Source organism: Gobius niger (genome assembly GCF_951799975.1).
Source record: "Gobius niger genome assembly, chromosome: 12".
Lineage (NCBI taxonomy): Eukaryota > Metazoa > Chordata > Actinopteri > Gobiiformes > Gobiidae > Gobius > Gobius niger.
Window position 1 is genome coordinate 10,966,188 of NC_136863.1, and position 18,078 is coordinate 10,984,265.

General features: G+C 40.3%; 1 protein-coding gene across 3 annotated transcripts in view; it reads right to left on the reverse strand.

Annotated features, from left to right (window-relative positions):
• Positions 1-1,791: 1,791 nt before the first annotated feature.
• LOC306972062 (serine/threonine-protein kinase BRSK2) overlaps positions 1,792-18,078 on the reverse strand; it is a 237,188-nt gene continuing 220,901 nt past the window's right edge. Inside the window, exons 15-19 of one of the 3 annotated variants that reach the window (XM_079568514.1) lie at positions 16,895-16,943; positions 14,856-14,979; positions 12,721-12,901; positions 8,699-8,788; positions 1,792-1,844 (exon numbers count right to left, since the gene is read on the reverse strand). In XM_079568514.1, the coding sequence (XP_079424640.1) occupies positions 1,822-1,844; positions 8,699-8,788; positions 12,721-12,901; positions 14,856-14,979; positions 16,895-16,943 (467 nt within the window). In that variant the 3' untranslated portion in view covers positions 1,792-1,821. Of the gene's footprint in view, positions 1,845-1,895; positions 2,191-8,698; positions 8,789-12,720; positions 12,902-14,855; positions 14,980-16,894; positions 16,944-18,078 lie in introns of those variants that run through there. The other 2 variants (XM_079568513.1, XM_079568512.1) reach the window with 2 other exon arrangements.

Here is an 18,078-nt window from a genome sequence, read left to right on the forward strand (position 1 = left end):
AATGCAACAAAAACGAGGAAAGAGCTTCAGATCAGTTAGCTTAAGTTAGTCAATGGAAAAAACAGCTACAAAGATGGCGGATCTCCATGGTAACTGTGGAATTTCCCAAACTCTATAGGCTCTCCCGTCAAGAAGCTTTGAGATTTTGGGGCAGGAGTTTTTTTTTTTTTTTTTAACTTTTTAAGCTGTTTAACCTGAAGCTAGTTCCCCCACCTTAACTGGGCACATTTTCTCCAGTTCGGCTTTACCCAAATCTCTCGACTGGAGTTCTATTTTTATCACATTTTCATCACTTTTTGAAAACATTTTTGTCACTCTTTTGACACTTTTTTCAATAAGATTTAGATTTGGGTAAGGCCAAACTGGAGAAAATGTGCTCGGATCAGGTGGGGGTTTAGAGGTTAACTGTCGCTGGACTAACTGTGCTGTTATATGTAAATAATGCACGCCAGTTAGCATTGGGATTCTCACTGGCCGTGGTGTAATTAAATCGAAGTCATCTTTTGTAAACTGACAGCACTTTATCTTTTGTAAATGTGTATAATGAGTCTTCAGTTTAATTGCTTGTACTTTGATACATCCTTCTCGTTGCGCAAACCCCTCTGAACTTCATGTGCAAATTGTGCTCTACAAATAAACTCGCCTTTGCCCTCGAGTGCTTTGGTCCCCGACCTTCACTTCACTGTATGAAACCACATTCGGTCTGTTGTTCCGTCGTCCGTGTCTTCAGGGGGGGGTTAATCGGCCACTTTCGACGCCAGTGTGACGGCAGCCGAAGAGAGAGGTATCGAATGGGAAAAAAAAAAACAACAACACGAAAGCGCGGCAGAATACATCAGACAAAAAGGAATGTCATTGATAACCATAGATAATGAATAACCATATTGGTTCTTTTTTACGCAGGACAAATGAAGTTCTAACAGAAAAAAAAAAAAAATACATGGATTTTTTAAACATGATGAGGCTGGTGCGGGCCTATCTCAGCCCCACCTTATGATATACTGTATCTAAACTCACAAGTAGACATTTCAATTTTTATACATAAGAAATCAGTATGTACAGAATAGATCATTCATTTTAAATACCCGCATTCCCACCCGCATACAACCCAAGCCCCATATCCATCACCCCATTCTATCAATAGATCCTCTGCCCAATTCCCCACCCCATCTCCACCCCTTTATCACAATTCCAGTGCAGTTTGCAGCAATAGAATCAATAATAATAATACATAATAAAGTCAATATTTTTCAAAGTTCTTCACAAAGAAAGTACATTTAAAAAGCGAAACAAAAACATTGTACAATCCAGCAAGCAATCCGCGTCGGCGTGTTGTGTGTCGGGTCTCCTCTCCCTTCTCTCCTCCTCGAAAAAATCAGTCAATGTTTTGTCAATAGAATTGTTCTTCGTATTAGTACATCCCAGAGTTTTTTTGGAGGAAAGGAAAATTTTGTGCATACCGGTCCCAAGTTGAAGTGCTTTGCTCCAATAGAAGGGGGGTGGGGGGGGGGTAAAACTGGTTGTCGTATGGAGTGTGCGTTGAGTTGTGTTTCGGTGTTTTTTTGCCATGTCCATGATTGGAGGGGGAGGGCGGAACTAAGAGCTAAAAGGTTCAACTACTTCTAGAAATGGCTGCCAGAAGTGAAGAGTTTTATTGTGAGATCCCCTCCTTTGCTCATTTGAAGAAGAAGAAGAAGAAGAAGAAGAAGAAGAAGGGGAAAAGGGGAAATCTTCCATCATCTAAAAAAAAAATGTCTTTCTTGGCACTCTTTCGAAGGAAGGAGGGGGGGGGAAGGAAGGGGTCGCAGGCTTGGGAGCGTCTTAATACGTTTTTTGGATAATCCCTGGTGAAAATTAGGATACAGCAAGGTTAGAGCAGCATGGTACAATCAGAACAAGTGATGGTGAACGTGATGATTGAGGGGGTGTGAGATGTCCGCACAGAAAATATATCTCTAGTCATTTGTAGAAAAAAAAATAAAAGTCTCTACGCTTCGTCTTGCGTGCCGACCGATGCCACGGATAGCCTAGCCCGGGGACATTTCGTGTCATTGTTTTGGTGGTCGGGATACCGGCGGACGAGCGCGGGCGAGGGGCAGTGCTTGGAGGAGGCGAAGGAGGGCACCTGGCCGTTCTTCTCGTCTGAAAAGAGTTGTTTAATTACGTCAAAGAAGTTACTCAACGGGCTGCCTAAACGGGTGCACAGGGGAAAAGAGAGAGGAGAGAGGGAGAGAACACAGAAGAGGAGTGAAACAGAGGGGCTTTTTCACGGGACAGGGCGGGGAAGGCGGCGCACGGGAGACAGCCGCAGCAGCAGATGCCAAGACGGGATGTTATTGGTCATGCACGACTCAGACTTAATTAAATCACAGTAAAGTGATGCCACAGTTAGTACGATGAATATTTTCTTGACCTTTAAACCCCCAGCTTAACCAAGTACATTTTCTCCAGTTCAGCTTTACCCAAATCTAAAAGCTCACAGTAAATGCCTACAGACCTACAAAGCTCATCTAAACTGATCCTTTTTCCTTTTCATTGTTTTTTGTCACTTTTGTTAGCACTTTTCAGTTGCCATTTTTGTCGCTTTTTCGTCACATTTTTGTCACTTTTGCATTTCTTATTATCACATTATCATCCTATTTTTTGTCGCTTTTGCGTCGCTTTTTTATCACATTTTCATCACTTTTTCATCACATTTTTGTCACGTTTTCATCACATTTTTTATCATTTTTTTGTCACAGTTTTATCAAATTTGTATCACATTTTTGTCACGTTTGCCTCGCTTTTTTCTCACATTTTTGTCACTTTTTCATCAGTTTTGGTCACTTTACTGTTGTTCTTGTCATTTTTTTGTTGCGTTTTCATCCTCGTTTTCGTCTCATTTTTATTGCTATTTTTTTTTCAAGAAGCTTTTAGATTTGGGTAAAGCCAAACTGGAGAAATGTGCTCTGTTCAGGTTGGGGTTAAGAGGTTTACTTAGGCATATTTAGTATATTTTTCTGCTTGATTTAAAATAAAATTGGTACACCCCTTCGTCTCTCGTGAACGCGCAAAACAAAGGGAAAGGGCTAAGCATAGGGCTAAGGGGGAGATTTGAGATTGGGCCTAAGTAACTCATGCCCCTAGAGGCCATAAATGGCACTGCAGGTGTCGTAGCATGTTGCGTTTTTTTTACTCATTAATTGTCCGTGAGAGTAAATACTACGCTGACAGAAAAGACAAAGGGAGAGAGGGATATTGTACATCCAATGACACAATGGAGATCATTTTTTTCACTCAAACTTGGCTGTAAATACTGTTGAAGTGGCGCTAGCCCACAGCTAGCTTTGCCCGTTAGCTTCTTCTTCATGATTCCATTAGTTAAAGTTGCAAGTGCGGTTTTCTGGCCGGAGACACCAGGGGGAGATAAAAGACATCCCAAATCATCCCATCAACACTTATATAACCTTATACTTAAGGTGAGGGTTAGGAGGTTGAGCCTCCTACTCGAATTTGATCGACGGTGAAAGTGGTTCCTCATTATAAAACTGAAACCACTGTCCTTGGCTATTCTCCACTACTTTATTACTGCAACACTTTTCTAGAATGTTGTAGAGAAAGTGCCACAAAACACAAAGGATTTCTACTTCCTCCACCTCAAGTCCCAAGTCGGTGACTAAAGCGGATGTAGCTATACGATTGCAAACAATAATAAAGAATCCAAAACTTTGCAGAAGAAGACTCCACTTTAGTTTTCCCACTTTAGTTGAGTCTGTGTTTGCAGTGCCATTGTAGCATACTGACAGCAGCGGTCTTGGATTAGCGGTGACGATGCAGTCTGTTTGTCTGACTATCGGCTGCTTATTTGGACCGAGTCGAGCGTGTAATGTTTTGGACTGAGGCTCCGAGCCAAACGACAAAGCTTTGATCAACGCATTTCTGCACTAGAGTCTGTTCTACGCTCCAGCTGACAGTACAAGACATCTAACGCAACAGGAGGCAGCGGTATCATTTCTCCACACTGGAAGGAAAGGCAATTCATAGTTTTTTTTACATCAAATGAAGAGTTATTTTGTTGTTTGTTTTGTAGCAGACAGAACAAACAGTGGTTAGTCGTTGTAATAATTCTCTTTATCGTCTTATTTATGATGACATCTTTGAAAATGACTTCTTAACCCCCACCTAAGATCCTGAGGCACTGGATAAAGGATTGATCAAATGCAGGGGACACATTTTCGTTCGGGGACAATAAACTTTCCCTCCTTGCTCTGATAGTCTCTCCCTGCCAACGTGTCTAACAAAAGTCTATGAAGAATAGGGCTGGGTACCGCAAATGTTTTTTTCCGGTACCGGTACTTTAACGATACTTGGTTTTCCAGACTAAATTATTTATCATCTAGAACCAGAAAACAGATTAATAATGTTGATTTATCCTTTTTCCTTCCATTTAATTTCTTTTGCATTTGTATCATTTGCTTGAGGTGAAACGAGAAACTTCCTTTAAATTACAAAAGGGGCGGACAAAACACTTTCCAAGTTCTTTTTTGTTTTTTTCCCCTCCATTCTAACATTTTTTTCAGTTCCCCCCTAATTCTCCATATTTTTCTAATTTTTCCCCCCAATTTTTAAATTTAAATTTACTTTTCCCCCCACGTTTCCCCCCCCCCAAAATTTCCCCTAATTTTTTCCACTTGTTTTTCCATATTTTTTCAAACATTTTCTATGTGTTTTTTTTTTCAATTTCACCCAACATGTTCCCATATTTAAAATTTCACCCCAATTTTTTTTCCCCTTTTTAATTCTTTCTTTCTTTCTTTCTTTCTTTCTTTCTTTCTTTCTTTCTTTCTTTCTTTCTTTCTTTCTTTCTTTCTTTCTTTCTTTCTTTCTTTCTTTCTTTCTTTCTTTCTTTCTTTCTAACTTTCAACTTTCTTTCTTTTAAATTTTGATGACCAACAGCATGAAAACTTGAATATAAAGATACTTTTTTGGTACTTTTATTTTTTCTCGATGCCAGACTGATTTTGTTTAACGGTACCCAACAACAACTTCAAACTCAAAATCCAAAAGATCCACACTCACAAACTCATTTAAGTCTTTCTTGTACTCTCTCTAATAAGGTAAACTGAAAAAAACCTCAAGGAGAAACATCCCCCAATGACGACGATTGGTATTCAGAGCTCTCACGGTTCATAATTGCTTTTATGAGGTGGACACACAAGCAGTGTCTTAGGAGGTCAAAATAACAATGAGTTCGTCTTGGCATAATAAGGAGGGATAACGACAGAGCAGTCCTATTATAGACTCAGCGCAAGTGGCATATTTAATCAACGGCTCTGCTAACCTCGCCACAAACATTACGCAACAAACATGACATTTTTGCTAATCTACTTTGAAATATCATCTAATCATGAGATCTCATCTTCTCAATCATCTCGACAGTAAACAAGCCTGGGGTAAATGCAAATGAACTGAAGCATAGCTCTCTAATGATCGCTCTATTGTTTCTACATCTGTTCCGACTGCCTGTCACATCTAAATGCCGATGACATTCACTCAAACAAGAGGCATGTTTACAAAAGGTAATGACCACGACCGGGCCCATTGCAATTTCTACGGTACATCAGGCCCGGACCAACGCGGGCGCAAAAGGACGAATCGGAAACTCAATTTAAAATGTTTGTCCCACGCTTTTCTGTTGTATTTACAATCTCTCTTTGAATTATATCAATTATCGTACATGTTACACTTGATTAGCCAAAAAGAGAAGCACAACCAAGAAAGAACATATTTGAATGCTTGTAATTGGAGATATGGCCAGCAGAGGGAGCTGGTGCCAAAGCAATGAGGTGCAGCTTGTTGTAAAAAGCAAATAATTTTTATGAACGAATAATAATAAAACATTTTTTTCTGCCATTTAAAAGTAAAACGATTGAAAAACGATTACGCCAATACATGCCATGCACATTGTAGAGTAGATTTGTTGCTTTTTTGTAGATGTATATTTATTTATTTTTAACTGTTCACTCCAGCTCACGCATGCATTTTTGGTTGGCAATGCTGTATTGTGTGCTCAGGCATGAGAGCTTATGGATCTTTCCCACATATATACCCATTATGCGAAGTTTTAAAGGGATGTTTCAGGATTTTTGACATGGGGCTTCATTTCCTAGTTATCCAGAGTGTTGTTGATTTCTGGAGATTTGTTTTTGTTTTTTAATTCATGCAGTCCTTATATTTGACGAGTTTAGTGGCGCTAGGCTGGTGCTAGGCTAGTGCATGTCTATGGTAACTAGTAGCCTGCATTAAAAACCATCTGACCTAAGCACAGTGCACCTGAGGCAAATCACTTACAACACCGGACTACCGATATAAATGTCTGTGTTGACTGAATAATTTTTGAAATATAACCATTTTGCCTTTAAAAGAGCTTATATTTGAGCAGCATCAGCTTCCTGTTTGTAAGCTACGCAGCGGTGGGGTGATCTGCTAGGTTACCGGATCTACAGTAGTTTGTACCTGCGGCCGGCATTACTACACGTGGAATTCACAAAAGAGCTTTCTACAAATCAGATATGGCAACCTTTGGAGGACTGCCCAATGATTTTGAAGTTTTTTTTTTTTAATGCAGGCTACTAGTTACCATAGACACGTGCTAGCCTAGCACTAGCCTAGCACCACTAAACTCTTCAAATATAAGCGCTGCATGAATTAAACAACAAAAGTATCTCCAGAAATCAACAACCCTCTGGATAGCTAGGAAATGAGGCCCTATGTCAAATATCCTGAAATATCCCTTTAAGGTACAAGTAACAGTATCCAAAAGTAAGGTAAAGTTTAAAATACTGACAAATTATGCAGACCTTTTAGCGGTATTAAAGCAAAGGGGGAAAAAAAGCATGCATGAATAATCTCTGATGCATGATTAGAGCAAAAGCAAAAAGCAATTTAAATTTACGACTTGCGGCTCTGGTAAAAAGAGTGTGAGGTGAGGCGCCTCGACTGTCGGCGCCGTAGTAACACGTATGAAAAAAAGAAAGAAGCGGGAAAAAAGCAGAACAGAAGCAGCAGTAGTAGTAGTAGTAGTAGTAGCACGTTTGCCAGGTGTGCCGATCCGCTGGCGAGGTGCGTTGCATTATGGGAGCACGTCGAAAGGTGAGGCGGTGTTGCCATGGCGACAAGGTGGTGGTGGCGGGAGGGGTTGGTCTGGGTATAGGAGTAGCAGAATGCCAATCAGCTCAGCCTATATACTTTTGATGTCATTCGCAAAGAAACTACACCGACCCACTACATAGCACTGGGGGTTAGTCGAGCGCTCGGGGGTTCATGCTGCGGAAGCCAGAGGGAACGTCGGGGCGCATCGGGTTAGACCAGGCACGGTAAAAGAGGGACCGGTTCGGAGGAATGAGGGTGGAGGGTGGAGGGTGGAGGGCTCGGGTGAGATATGGGAGGAATGGAGTAAAAAACAAACAAAACAAAAAAACATTCACAGCAAAAAAAAAAAGAACTCTCTAAATGAGTTACTTGAATTCAGATAATGAACTTGGATTTGAAAAGTTTTACCAGGTTTTGTCGACATCGCTAACAAAAACGTATGCAGATGATGTCACAGAATGGCAGCAGAGACCAATGAAGTGACAACATTATTATGAAATTTGATTCTTTTACAGTCTAGAAGGTTATAGATACAGACGGCATCTCGTGATAAAAGGGGGCATGGCTTCACCCGAATCTTTCGGGAAACACAATTTTTCACTCTTTGTAGCCATTTTCTGGTGGAATATGAACTTATTTATCACATAAATAAAGTCAAGTGTAAATCGGCCCCATATGGATATTTTCTCGCAGCAGATTGTTCAGTAGAAGTGAAAAAACGGCAGTTGTAGCTAACCGTTAGCATTAGCCCGATGCTAACATGAAGCATCAGGTTAGCATTCTCCGTTATTTATGTATTTTTGGGCTGATGAACCACTTTGCTCCTCTCCATGTCTTTGTAACTTTATTTAGTAGAAAACTAAATTCATATTTCAGTATTTGTTAAATTTTTTAGTTTTTGAATAATTAAGGAAAGTTTAGATTTTTCTCCAAATTGTTTTCCCCCTTAACTGTTTTCAAACATGACCATACATGGGCAAATCCAGAGAGGCCGTCTGTATCTATGGGTTCTGTTTAATAGTCCGGTTCACTATGTCATTTTGCCAGATTTTTGTGGAACGTAATAAAACTTAACATTTTTGAAAACTTCAGAAAAACTTCAATCAGAAAATAGCAATAGCAATAATAACATTTATTTCCAAAATTTGGCAGAAAATTCAACTTGGTCATTCCAAACAAAAAAGTCAATGAAACCCTTGTCATTATGTTTCACAGAGTTGCCGTAGCGATGATCAGAACTCCCCATTTACTCTAATGGGGAAAATGACACAATGTTGCCAAATGACAAGGGCAAATGGAAACATTGTTTTTCTCATTGCGTATACCATAAGGCTTCCAAAAATATATCGCTTTCATACTCTCCACAAAAATCCCACAACAGTGGAAATGTAAATATAGTGAACCGGACTATTAGTGCATATCTTCTTACATAATCCTAAATCCAAAATATCGAAACGTATCTAAATAAGCGTTAACACTCTGAATTCTAGTAACTTCAATTAATGGTAATGTTCCTTTTTTACTGTGACGTGATCATTTTAGTAACTAAGTGAAAGCCAGTACTCACCGGTGAGCTGTTGGACCCCAGGCTGGTCGTGTGTGCTTAACAACTGGCTCTGAATGGACTCCACTACACGCTTGAAACGCCGACTGGGCCCTGAACGCAACACAAGGAGGAGGAAAAGCAAATATTTGTTTAGCTCAAAAAAGTAATGGTATAGCAGAAAAAGAGAGCGGGTGTTGCATTTTTCCTGCAGGGGGATACCACGGTGAGTCATCGGATTTGCATATTTTATCTTTGGGCACAAAAACTTTACACAGAATCTTTCTCTTACAGTGTCTCATCCCAACCGTATTAATGTCTGGATTTACAGCATCAGTCAAAAGTTTGTATTTTCTGTCAGTGGTTTGGTGCGGTTCAGGTTCTGATGGGGATTAGATTCACAATTTCTCTTAGTACTGTACTCAAGGTGTTTAGCTAGTTTAATCTAACTACTATTTTTAGTCCTGACTAAAAAGTTCATGCACCAAATGTTTTCCATGTTTCCCAGGGAGCTGTCCTCAGAGTCCAAACTCAACTTTCCTAAAGCATTCCTGACACCAGTATCTTCTTCCCAGGGATGAGTTTATAAGGATATTTGACATGCTTATAAACATGGCCTAGTTTTACTGTCATGTTAATGTTAACCATTTTGTGAAAGCCCAGAATCATCTGATTCTGGAAGTTCCACAGGGCTCTGCCTCGTTCATACCTGGATGGGAAACCGTGAGAGGAAACAAGGCAGCGTGGGTAAGAGGTGAGTGAGGAGTTGCTGGTGGTCGGAGGGTCTGTTGGCGCAGTTTGGTGCCCAGTCATGACCGAACCACCCAAAATAAAAAACACAAGCATCTGGCAAGCATCTGGCATGATGTCACAACCAATGTTCTCCTTTTTGAGCTAAATGGGCCGGGATGGTGGCATGGTTGGTGCTCGTGCTTCACAGATAGAAGGTCCCAGGTCTGCGTAGGTTTCCTCCGAGTACTCCGGTTTCCCCTACCACTAAAAACTCTGGGGCCAGGACTCCCCTGATAAAGAGATTCTTATTCTCAGTGGGACTTTCCTAATTAAATAAAGGTAAAAAAAAAAAGAGAGCAGTTGTCCATACGACCTGCTTAAAAATGGACTGACCTGCAGTCAGAAAGGTGACACTCAGGTTATATTGATTCATTTGGTCAGATTTGGGTGGATCCTCGAGCCCCGCCGCACCCCCGGGATCAGGGCCTATGCCCTTGGCAAGTGCTTGGGGTGTAGGCCTGTCACAATAATTACTATATCGACTCAATATTAATTTTCAGTACATTTATTTCTTGATCCTATTTTTGTAATATTTGGACAATTTCACAGAAGTACATTGTGTTTCCCAGAGTTTCATGTTTATTGCCACTCCTGTGTCATTAAAGACAAGAGAATACTGAGATTTCTCTTTTTCTAGTTTCAGTGCCATCGAGTGGATCTCAATTTATCGCAATATTTTCCTGCCTCAGTGTATCGAACTTCAAATTTTGATATCGGGATGACTATATATTTGGATGACTATGCCATGTGAACAGTGCTATACAATTAACAACTAACAACTCTTGCCCAACAAACAGCACAACAGTGTTCCTGGCTGAATGTTTAACTCTCTGGCCTCACTGCAGAAAAAATCCCGGGTCCGAACCCCGCACCGGGCAGGGCCTCTCTGTGTGGACTGTGCATGTTGCTCTGGGAGTCCCCACATCCCCCCCAGTTTGGGAAACACTGCACAGAAGTCCTTGATGAAGTAGCAGACTTGTTGTTGACCTGTTGTGGACATTTCGCAGCCAGTGGCACGGAACAATCGGCTCACTCCAAAGCCGCCAGTGTTTCTGTGAGATCGGCAGGAAGAAAAAAAAAAACGGTACTGCGCAACACTCGGCAGGCACGCATGATTGAGTAGTATGTAATCTCGCATTGCCAGACCTCATTTAGGCAGGCACTGGGAGGACGGATGTGGGAGGAAGGTGGGGGAATCTTATCAAGCATTCAAAATGGGAAAAAACTTCGTAGGCAGCACTCCTTTTGGCAAGAAAACACCCACCGCTCCAAAAACAGCTCTTCTGGTGTATTTGCTAGAATGATAAGTTCTTAGTAATTTTAATATTTTCCTTGAGTGCCCTGACATCTTGCCTATACGCCCCACAAGGCTTTCCTGGTTATAAATAGAATAAGGGAAACATTTGAAGTGAACCGTGCTGTGATGCAAGCGGCTCATTCATCTCTACTTGTATCTAAATTCAAAAAGTTTGATGACAGCTTAGCCTTTGATGATATAATTAAAATAAATGCTAGATAAGGAAACAATTACGCCTCACCACATGATGTTGTAATTTAAAATATGCCTTTTCCTCTTATCTTTGAGTTCTATTATCATATCTTTGGATGATTTTGACAACCAATTTTTACCGTTTTGGAAGTTTTGCATTGTCCATCTGATAAGAATGGAAATGTAGTGACCGCATTCTGGAAAGGACTGAAGCCAGATAAAGAGTTGAATAAGTAAACTTCTGCTTTGTTGACAGATGGAAGTCGCTTCGACAGCTCCTCTGCTCATGCAGGTAAAGATAGAGATAGAAAGATTGCGATTGTGAATAGATTTGTGATTTGTGTATGCAGAAGTTAAGGTTCAGTTCACAGAGCAGACTTTTAAACATGTCCAGAAGCATTAAAGTGCATATAACACATTAGACACAATTCTACTTAAGATTACGCAAAAAGTTTTTTCCAGCTTTCTTTAGTTCGAGAATTGTTTTTTTGATGTTTATAGATTCACTTCCTTATTGGACACTGATAGGAAGTGACATAGATAGATGCAAACAATCTGTTGCCAAAGAAATATTACATGTACTACACTTTTTTTTGTCCGAGGGGGTGTGGTTTTGCGAACAGCTGTAAACCCAACACATCTCTGGAGTACGTTTGACAAAGCAGAGCAGCTTCCCATGGAAAGATCGAAACAGTTGAGATTTTAAAATTTCTCTGAATTTTTAAATGGTCAAAATCAGTCCAAGGACGGCTGAGAAACATCCTGATAAAGTCTTCAATCCGAGAACCAGGCTGTCTTTGAAAATTGACTTGAAACGGAGATATTTAGGCATTTGCCTCTTCCTATAACATTAGTGTCCGTCCAGAGAGGAGAGAGTTGGAGAGAGGAGTTAATCAGAGTCTAATTAATAATTAGAGTTAATTAGAGTCTCCAAACGAGCCATAGCATGTGTCCATAGCTATAACATAGAATACGCTGTGGTGCTACAATTAGCATGAAAAATGATCTGGATTGTTGGCACTTTACAGCTAAATCCCCAAAACAGCGGGCACTCAATATGTTAATTTTGCTGGGAGAAATGGTGAGATATACTGTATTATTCTGATTAGGTGTAAAACAGTTTTTGGCTTTTTATCTGCAGTCATTTCAACAGGAGATCCAGAGAAAGTTGTGTTTTTTGCTGTGTTTGTTAATGGAACAGTTTGGACCCGGAAGTAACTTATTAATGTGTGTGTGATGTCACACTTAACAAACATATGGACCTTTACCTCTATCTATGTCACTTCCTATAAGTAGCTCTAAAAATTCAAATAAAAATAACTTTTCTTCCCAACATTTCTTCATTTATTTGCTCCTTCACTGAAACACTTACACTGAAGTTATCCATCTAATTAAGTAATATTTTCAGAAGCATTCACACTTGTTATATGCACTTAAATGTTTTAAAATACTCCACGAGTTTTATCATAATGGGAAAACATGGAGACATGGAGTTGTTTGCATTGATTGACCTGATAATTAATTGCGGTTGTTGTGCAGCCCACATCAATTTCTGTGAGCCATCTAGTATATACTTTACAAATTAATTATTCTAATAACCAACATAAATCAAACCTATTCAGTGACATTTCTAAGCTTATATGTTGAACACAAGAAAGCTGTATAAAAACGGCAAATAATAACAAAACAAAAGTGGCAATCTCACTATGCCACTCATTCATTTTGTTTCTTTCGATATTCTTTGTTGTTGACCTCCAGCCCTGACCTGAAAGCAGGATGAACGTGACCGAGTAGATGCCGTTCTCCTTGGTGGCCGCTGTGCTCTCCGTGTAGGTGATGTCCACTTGGAACTTCACAGGCTTCTGGAAAACCGTGGGACCTGCCGTGGACTTGTACTCCGCCCGGAAACTCGTCTGCGAGATGACGCTGTGGCTCAGGCTGGGAATCTGCCCCGAAAAAGAGAGAGAAAACCACAGTCAAACAAAATAACAGGATTATAGGCTACTATTGTTCCTTATGCGTTACAAATGACAAGGTGAACAAGCCCTCATTAGACCCCCCTCAACATAGCCGTAGCTAAAACTCTAAGAAGATTACTACCTCTGGGGGAGTAGCCATGCATGCTGGCAAGACTAAGGCAAATTTATCTCCACTACATTTCCGCCTGAAACAAATGCCAGATGAGCAGGTGAGCCTCAAAATGGTCATGTTTGATCATATAGTGGAGGTGCTTTGACATGCCATTGACGTTAACGCGCTGAGAGCTATAATCAGTTATACAGGAGAGAATATAGCAGTAAAATAACAGTACTTTAACAGTAGGAAAGAATTTGTGTTCGTATTTCATAAACAGGATGTATTTGTGTTGTCAGATAAACATAAACAAATGCAATACGGATTAATTTAAAACGTTTTTCTCAGTGTAAAAGTTGCTTATGTTAACAGTTCTTGTATTGGTTTTCAAGGCGAGAAAAACAGTTTGGAAATGAACATAAAGGAACTCTCCTACTTCCATAATCACAGCACCAGTCCTGTTTGCCGTGCCACTCCAGACTTAGCACATTTAAGTGAGTGGAGAGAGACACACTTTTTACTCCAACCAGATTGACTCCGCGGTCGGGAGAGGGGTTGTGGGAGAGTGGGGGGTGCATTTGCACAGTGGACGGCTGCAGCTCTTTCTCTCTCTCGAGACATAAACATTGTTTAGCTCACGATGGGGTAAATAAAGTTTTTAGTTTGACCTGTGAGAGCCTAAAGGCCTTTTCTTGTGGAGTATGAACAGGCCTTAAGGTTTAAGGAAGAACACAAGGCAGCGCAATGTAAACGAGGAACTGAATGTCAGTGGTGCTCCCATCAGAGCAGTCACCTCCTCTCATGACGCCTCTCACAAGTGGCACATAGCTCCGCCACTCGGAAAATAATTAGCCAAAAGCCTGCGCCCCTCCGTGCACCAGCACAAGATCTGGCCCCAGTAGTGTGGGACTGTCCTACTTTGGACTGTTTTAAAAACAAATTATGGTACATTGAGCAGAGGCCGATTTTTGATACCGTTTTTTAATGTTCAAGGATCCAGCCATCAATGCCTTCGGGCATGACATTTTTTCAAATTGACATCTCTCCTTTTTCCCCTGTACAGTCCCTCACCTTGAGCAGTCTTAAAGGGTCTAAACAAGTTCATGGTGTGAGCATCAATGTTAATCACTATTGTTGTGTTCAAAAATTAAATGAGAAGGTAAATCCTTAGTGAATCCTTAAAAACTGCATGCTGTTTTTATAAAGTAGCCTCTAAGGAAAAGGAAAAACAGCTTAACACTGACCCACCTTGGCCCTACACACTTTGTATGTGCTCTCTGCTCAATTACTTGCTGTTGACATTTGCTACCTGTGTCCAAATGTTTGCGCAAACACATTTTCGGAAGTCCAAACATACTTGTCCCCGTGCACATTTCTCGCCAGCCGTCAGAATCCAGCGCTCACTCAATTCACAGAACGCAGGGCACAGCATATATATGCTAATGATCAATGCGCAGTTGATTTCGATTGACCTCCAGAGAGGCTGCAGTTAAATAGAAGTGCTGATTGCGAGCACTTTACCGGATTGCTACATAAATCTGGGGAAAAGGCATCACAAAGAGGCTATAGGATGTGTTCGAAACTACACTGTCAAAAACATATTTAATTAAAAAATAATTAAAAGGCTTGTACCCAATTGCTTTTCTGGTAGAAGAGTGAATTAGTTTGCCCCCTTACAGTAAAAGCAGATGTTTGGTGCTCTGTGCAGGGTTCCGGACACTTTCAAATAAAAAGAGTGGCTGCCCCATCAGGCTAACAGTGCTGATGCCGAGTGACCGCCGGAAACAGGGAGAGCTAATCAAGTTAACCCGGCCCAGGCCATTTTACCGATAGAAACGCCTGCACGATGTCCGCCTTGATGGAGCTGAGAGGCTTGTCCCGGATGACGATGAAGATCTGCTCCTCTTTTTCCAAGTTGATGAAGTTACCAAACCAGGATTTTTTGGCAAGCCTGTAGGACGAAGGCAGAGAGGTCGATTCATTAATGCAGTTCACAAGAGATGGGATGAGTGTGTGGCTGAAGGCAATTTGAATGAAGTAAACATAGAAAGCCCCCAGGTACTGGAGCTAAGTCAGTGTGAAGGAAAACTTTGATGATATTTTACATAATGGCGACTGGCGATGATGATAATTATAATGCAGCAGTTTTATAAAGCCCTTTTCCTGGACACTTTACATTGCATTATTCATTCACTCAGTCCACCACATGACCATCAGCATTACAATGATGGTGTAGAGCAGGGTAGGCAAGTTTGTTTGGTGGAGGGCCGGTTGTCTTCATCGACAGTATGACAGACATCATGACAGTATATTTCCACATTTCTAGAGTACTTAAACAGGCATTTGAGCTCTGATTTGTGCTATGATTAGGGCTTGGTACTGTTTTTCTGGAACTAGAAAAATACAAATAATTTGGGGGTGGAAATGAGGGGAATTTGGGAGAAATTGTGGCAAAAATAAGGAAAACTTGTGTAAAAATGGGGGGAAATTGGGGAATAAATGGGGGGGGGGGGGGGGGGGTATGGGGGAAAAAGGATAATATTAGTAATAAAAATTTGAAAAAATTAGGGAACAAATTTGGGCAACGAAAAAAAAATTTGGGCAAAAATCAGAAAAGAATAGAAAGAAAATTAAGAAAAATTGGGCAAACATTGGGCATTTTCTTTTGTGGGAAAAAAATAAATAATACAAATAAAATAAAAAGAACATCAATTTGAGCTGCAACAACCTAGTCACTTCTTTAAATGCCAATAGCATCAAACCTTGGAACTAAAAATACAAGATTTTTTTTAGATACTTTAATTTTTTATACCAGTCTGGTGTTGTTTAACGGTACCCAGCCCTAGTAAGGATATTCTTAAAAAATCATCCAGATGGTTCTATGATGGAGGGGGTGTCAAACATACGGCTCACGGGATGATTTACTCTGGCCCCTGCCCTGTAGAGCATAAATTCCAAAGCCCATTCCTGTGCGGAGTATAGAATTTTTGAAGAATAACCATAATGCTCATTCTAGCCACTAGGGGTCTAAATTTAAAAAAAAGAAAGAGTTCCACACGTGTCCAGAAGAGGGCACTGACATAATAAGCTCAAGATATGAACAACACATTATATAGCCACGTGGTAAATGGTCAGTCTCGTAAATGGACAGTCTTACCACCACCAAGTGTGGAGTGAATGAACAACTGTGTAGTACTGTGTAGGACACGGGCTTGTAAAGTGTAACCCGTTGTTATTAATTAAACTACAAGTTGGGACTTTGACCAAATCACAGCTTATTATTATTAATTTATTGGAAAAATGTTCTCTATTATATGCAGCCAGCGACCCGCCGTGGGAGCTGAATTTCGGCCTGCGACCAAAAATGAGTTTGACACCCCTGTTCTAGACTGTGGAGATTGTATTTTTTTAATGCCAATTGATAACACTCAAAATGAAGAAGCTACCGACTCCTGCCCTTCCCATCAACAACAAGGTATTTTCCAGCTTCTGTGACTACTTCCAACAGGGTTTATTTTTTATTTTTCCCCCAGCCAGGTGGAAATGACCAACGCTAGACAGTCAGCCAAGCAAACAGGAATATCTAGGCCAAAGCTTCAGTAACCGTGCCCCTGGGAGCACGCTGCATCACACACACACACACAATCCTTTCTCCTCTCATCACCAGCTCCAACTACCTCCTGCTACAGCGTTCTGCTTCTCCAGAACCTCAGGTCATTACCGGGAACTCGGCCCGGGCCAAATCAAACATTCGCGGAGACTTTGGAGAACATCAGTGAACAAGAGGCGAGCGTGTAGGAGAGCTTACGAGCGATGCATATAGTTATGATGAGGATGAAGATTTAAAACAGAGAGCGTGTACTTACTCCGGGGAAGACTCTGGGGTGAGGCTGGACATCTCTTCTTGTGTGGGAACTGCGAACAGATTTTTTTTCCATAATGACAGTTCTTTCTTTCACACTTCCCATACTCCTCTGCACACCAGCATCCACTGACAATTCATCAAGTACTCATATTTTCTTTTTGTTCTGAACATTTTGAACAGAATCTGCAACAATTAGGCAAATTAAGTAAAGGATAGGGACACAATTCAAGTCATTTTCTTTAATTCTGTTGAAATATCAAACTGTGTTTTTGAAGCATGAGTAGCTCTCTGATGGTTTTGCTATGTAAAAGTAGCTCACGGTGTAAAAAAGGTTGGAGACTCCTGATTAGGGACGGTACTGTTAAACGATACCAGTCTGGTATCGGGGAAAAAAAAAGGTTTGGGTACTACTGGTATAGAAAAAAATAAAAGTATTGAAAGCAGGTACCGAAAAGAAGTTTTGATGCTGTTGGTCATCAAAACACAAGTTGAGAAAAAAAAATGAAAGAAGGGGAAAATTGGGAAAAACAATTGGAAAAAATGGGGGAAATTTGGGGGGGAAAAAATAGAAAAACGATGGGGAAAAACAAGGGAAATTTGGGTAAAATTTGGGTAAAAAAATGTAAATGGAAAAAAATTATTACATTTTGGGAAAATGTGGAAAATACACGTAAAAAAGAAAAGAAAAAAATGGTGGGAAACAAATAAGAAAAAGTGTTTTTTCCGCCCTTTTGTAGTTAAATTAAGTTTCTTGAAGTTTCACCTCAAACAAATGATACAAATGCAAAAGAAAAGAAATGTAAGAAAAAGGACTTAATTTATGAAGCTGTTTTATGGTTCTATATGACAAACAATTCAGTTGGGTATCAGTATCGAAAACCAAGTATCGTTAAAGTACTGGTGTCTAAAAAAAAATGTATGGTACCCCTGATATAAATCTATTCAATTCCTTATTTGAGTGCATAACATGGCAGCATTACCAGCTTCATGTTTAAATGAGGCTGAAAGCAAAAGCTGCAAGTATCAAAGTTGAGGAGAGACAATTTGAGCAAGATTGATCAATGAGAATGAACTTCAGTATAGATGACCTGCTCCTGTTTCAAAAGATAAAACATTTAGTCCTGAATTCCTAATTTCTCTGGCAACAATCCTCCCTCAACATCACAGTGAAACAATAGCGTATGT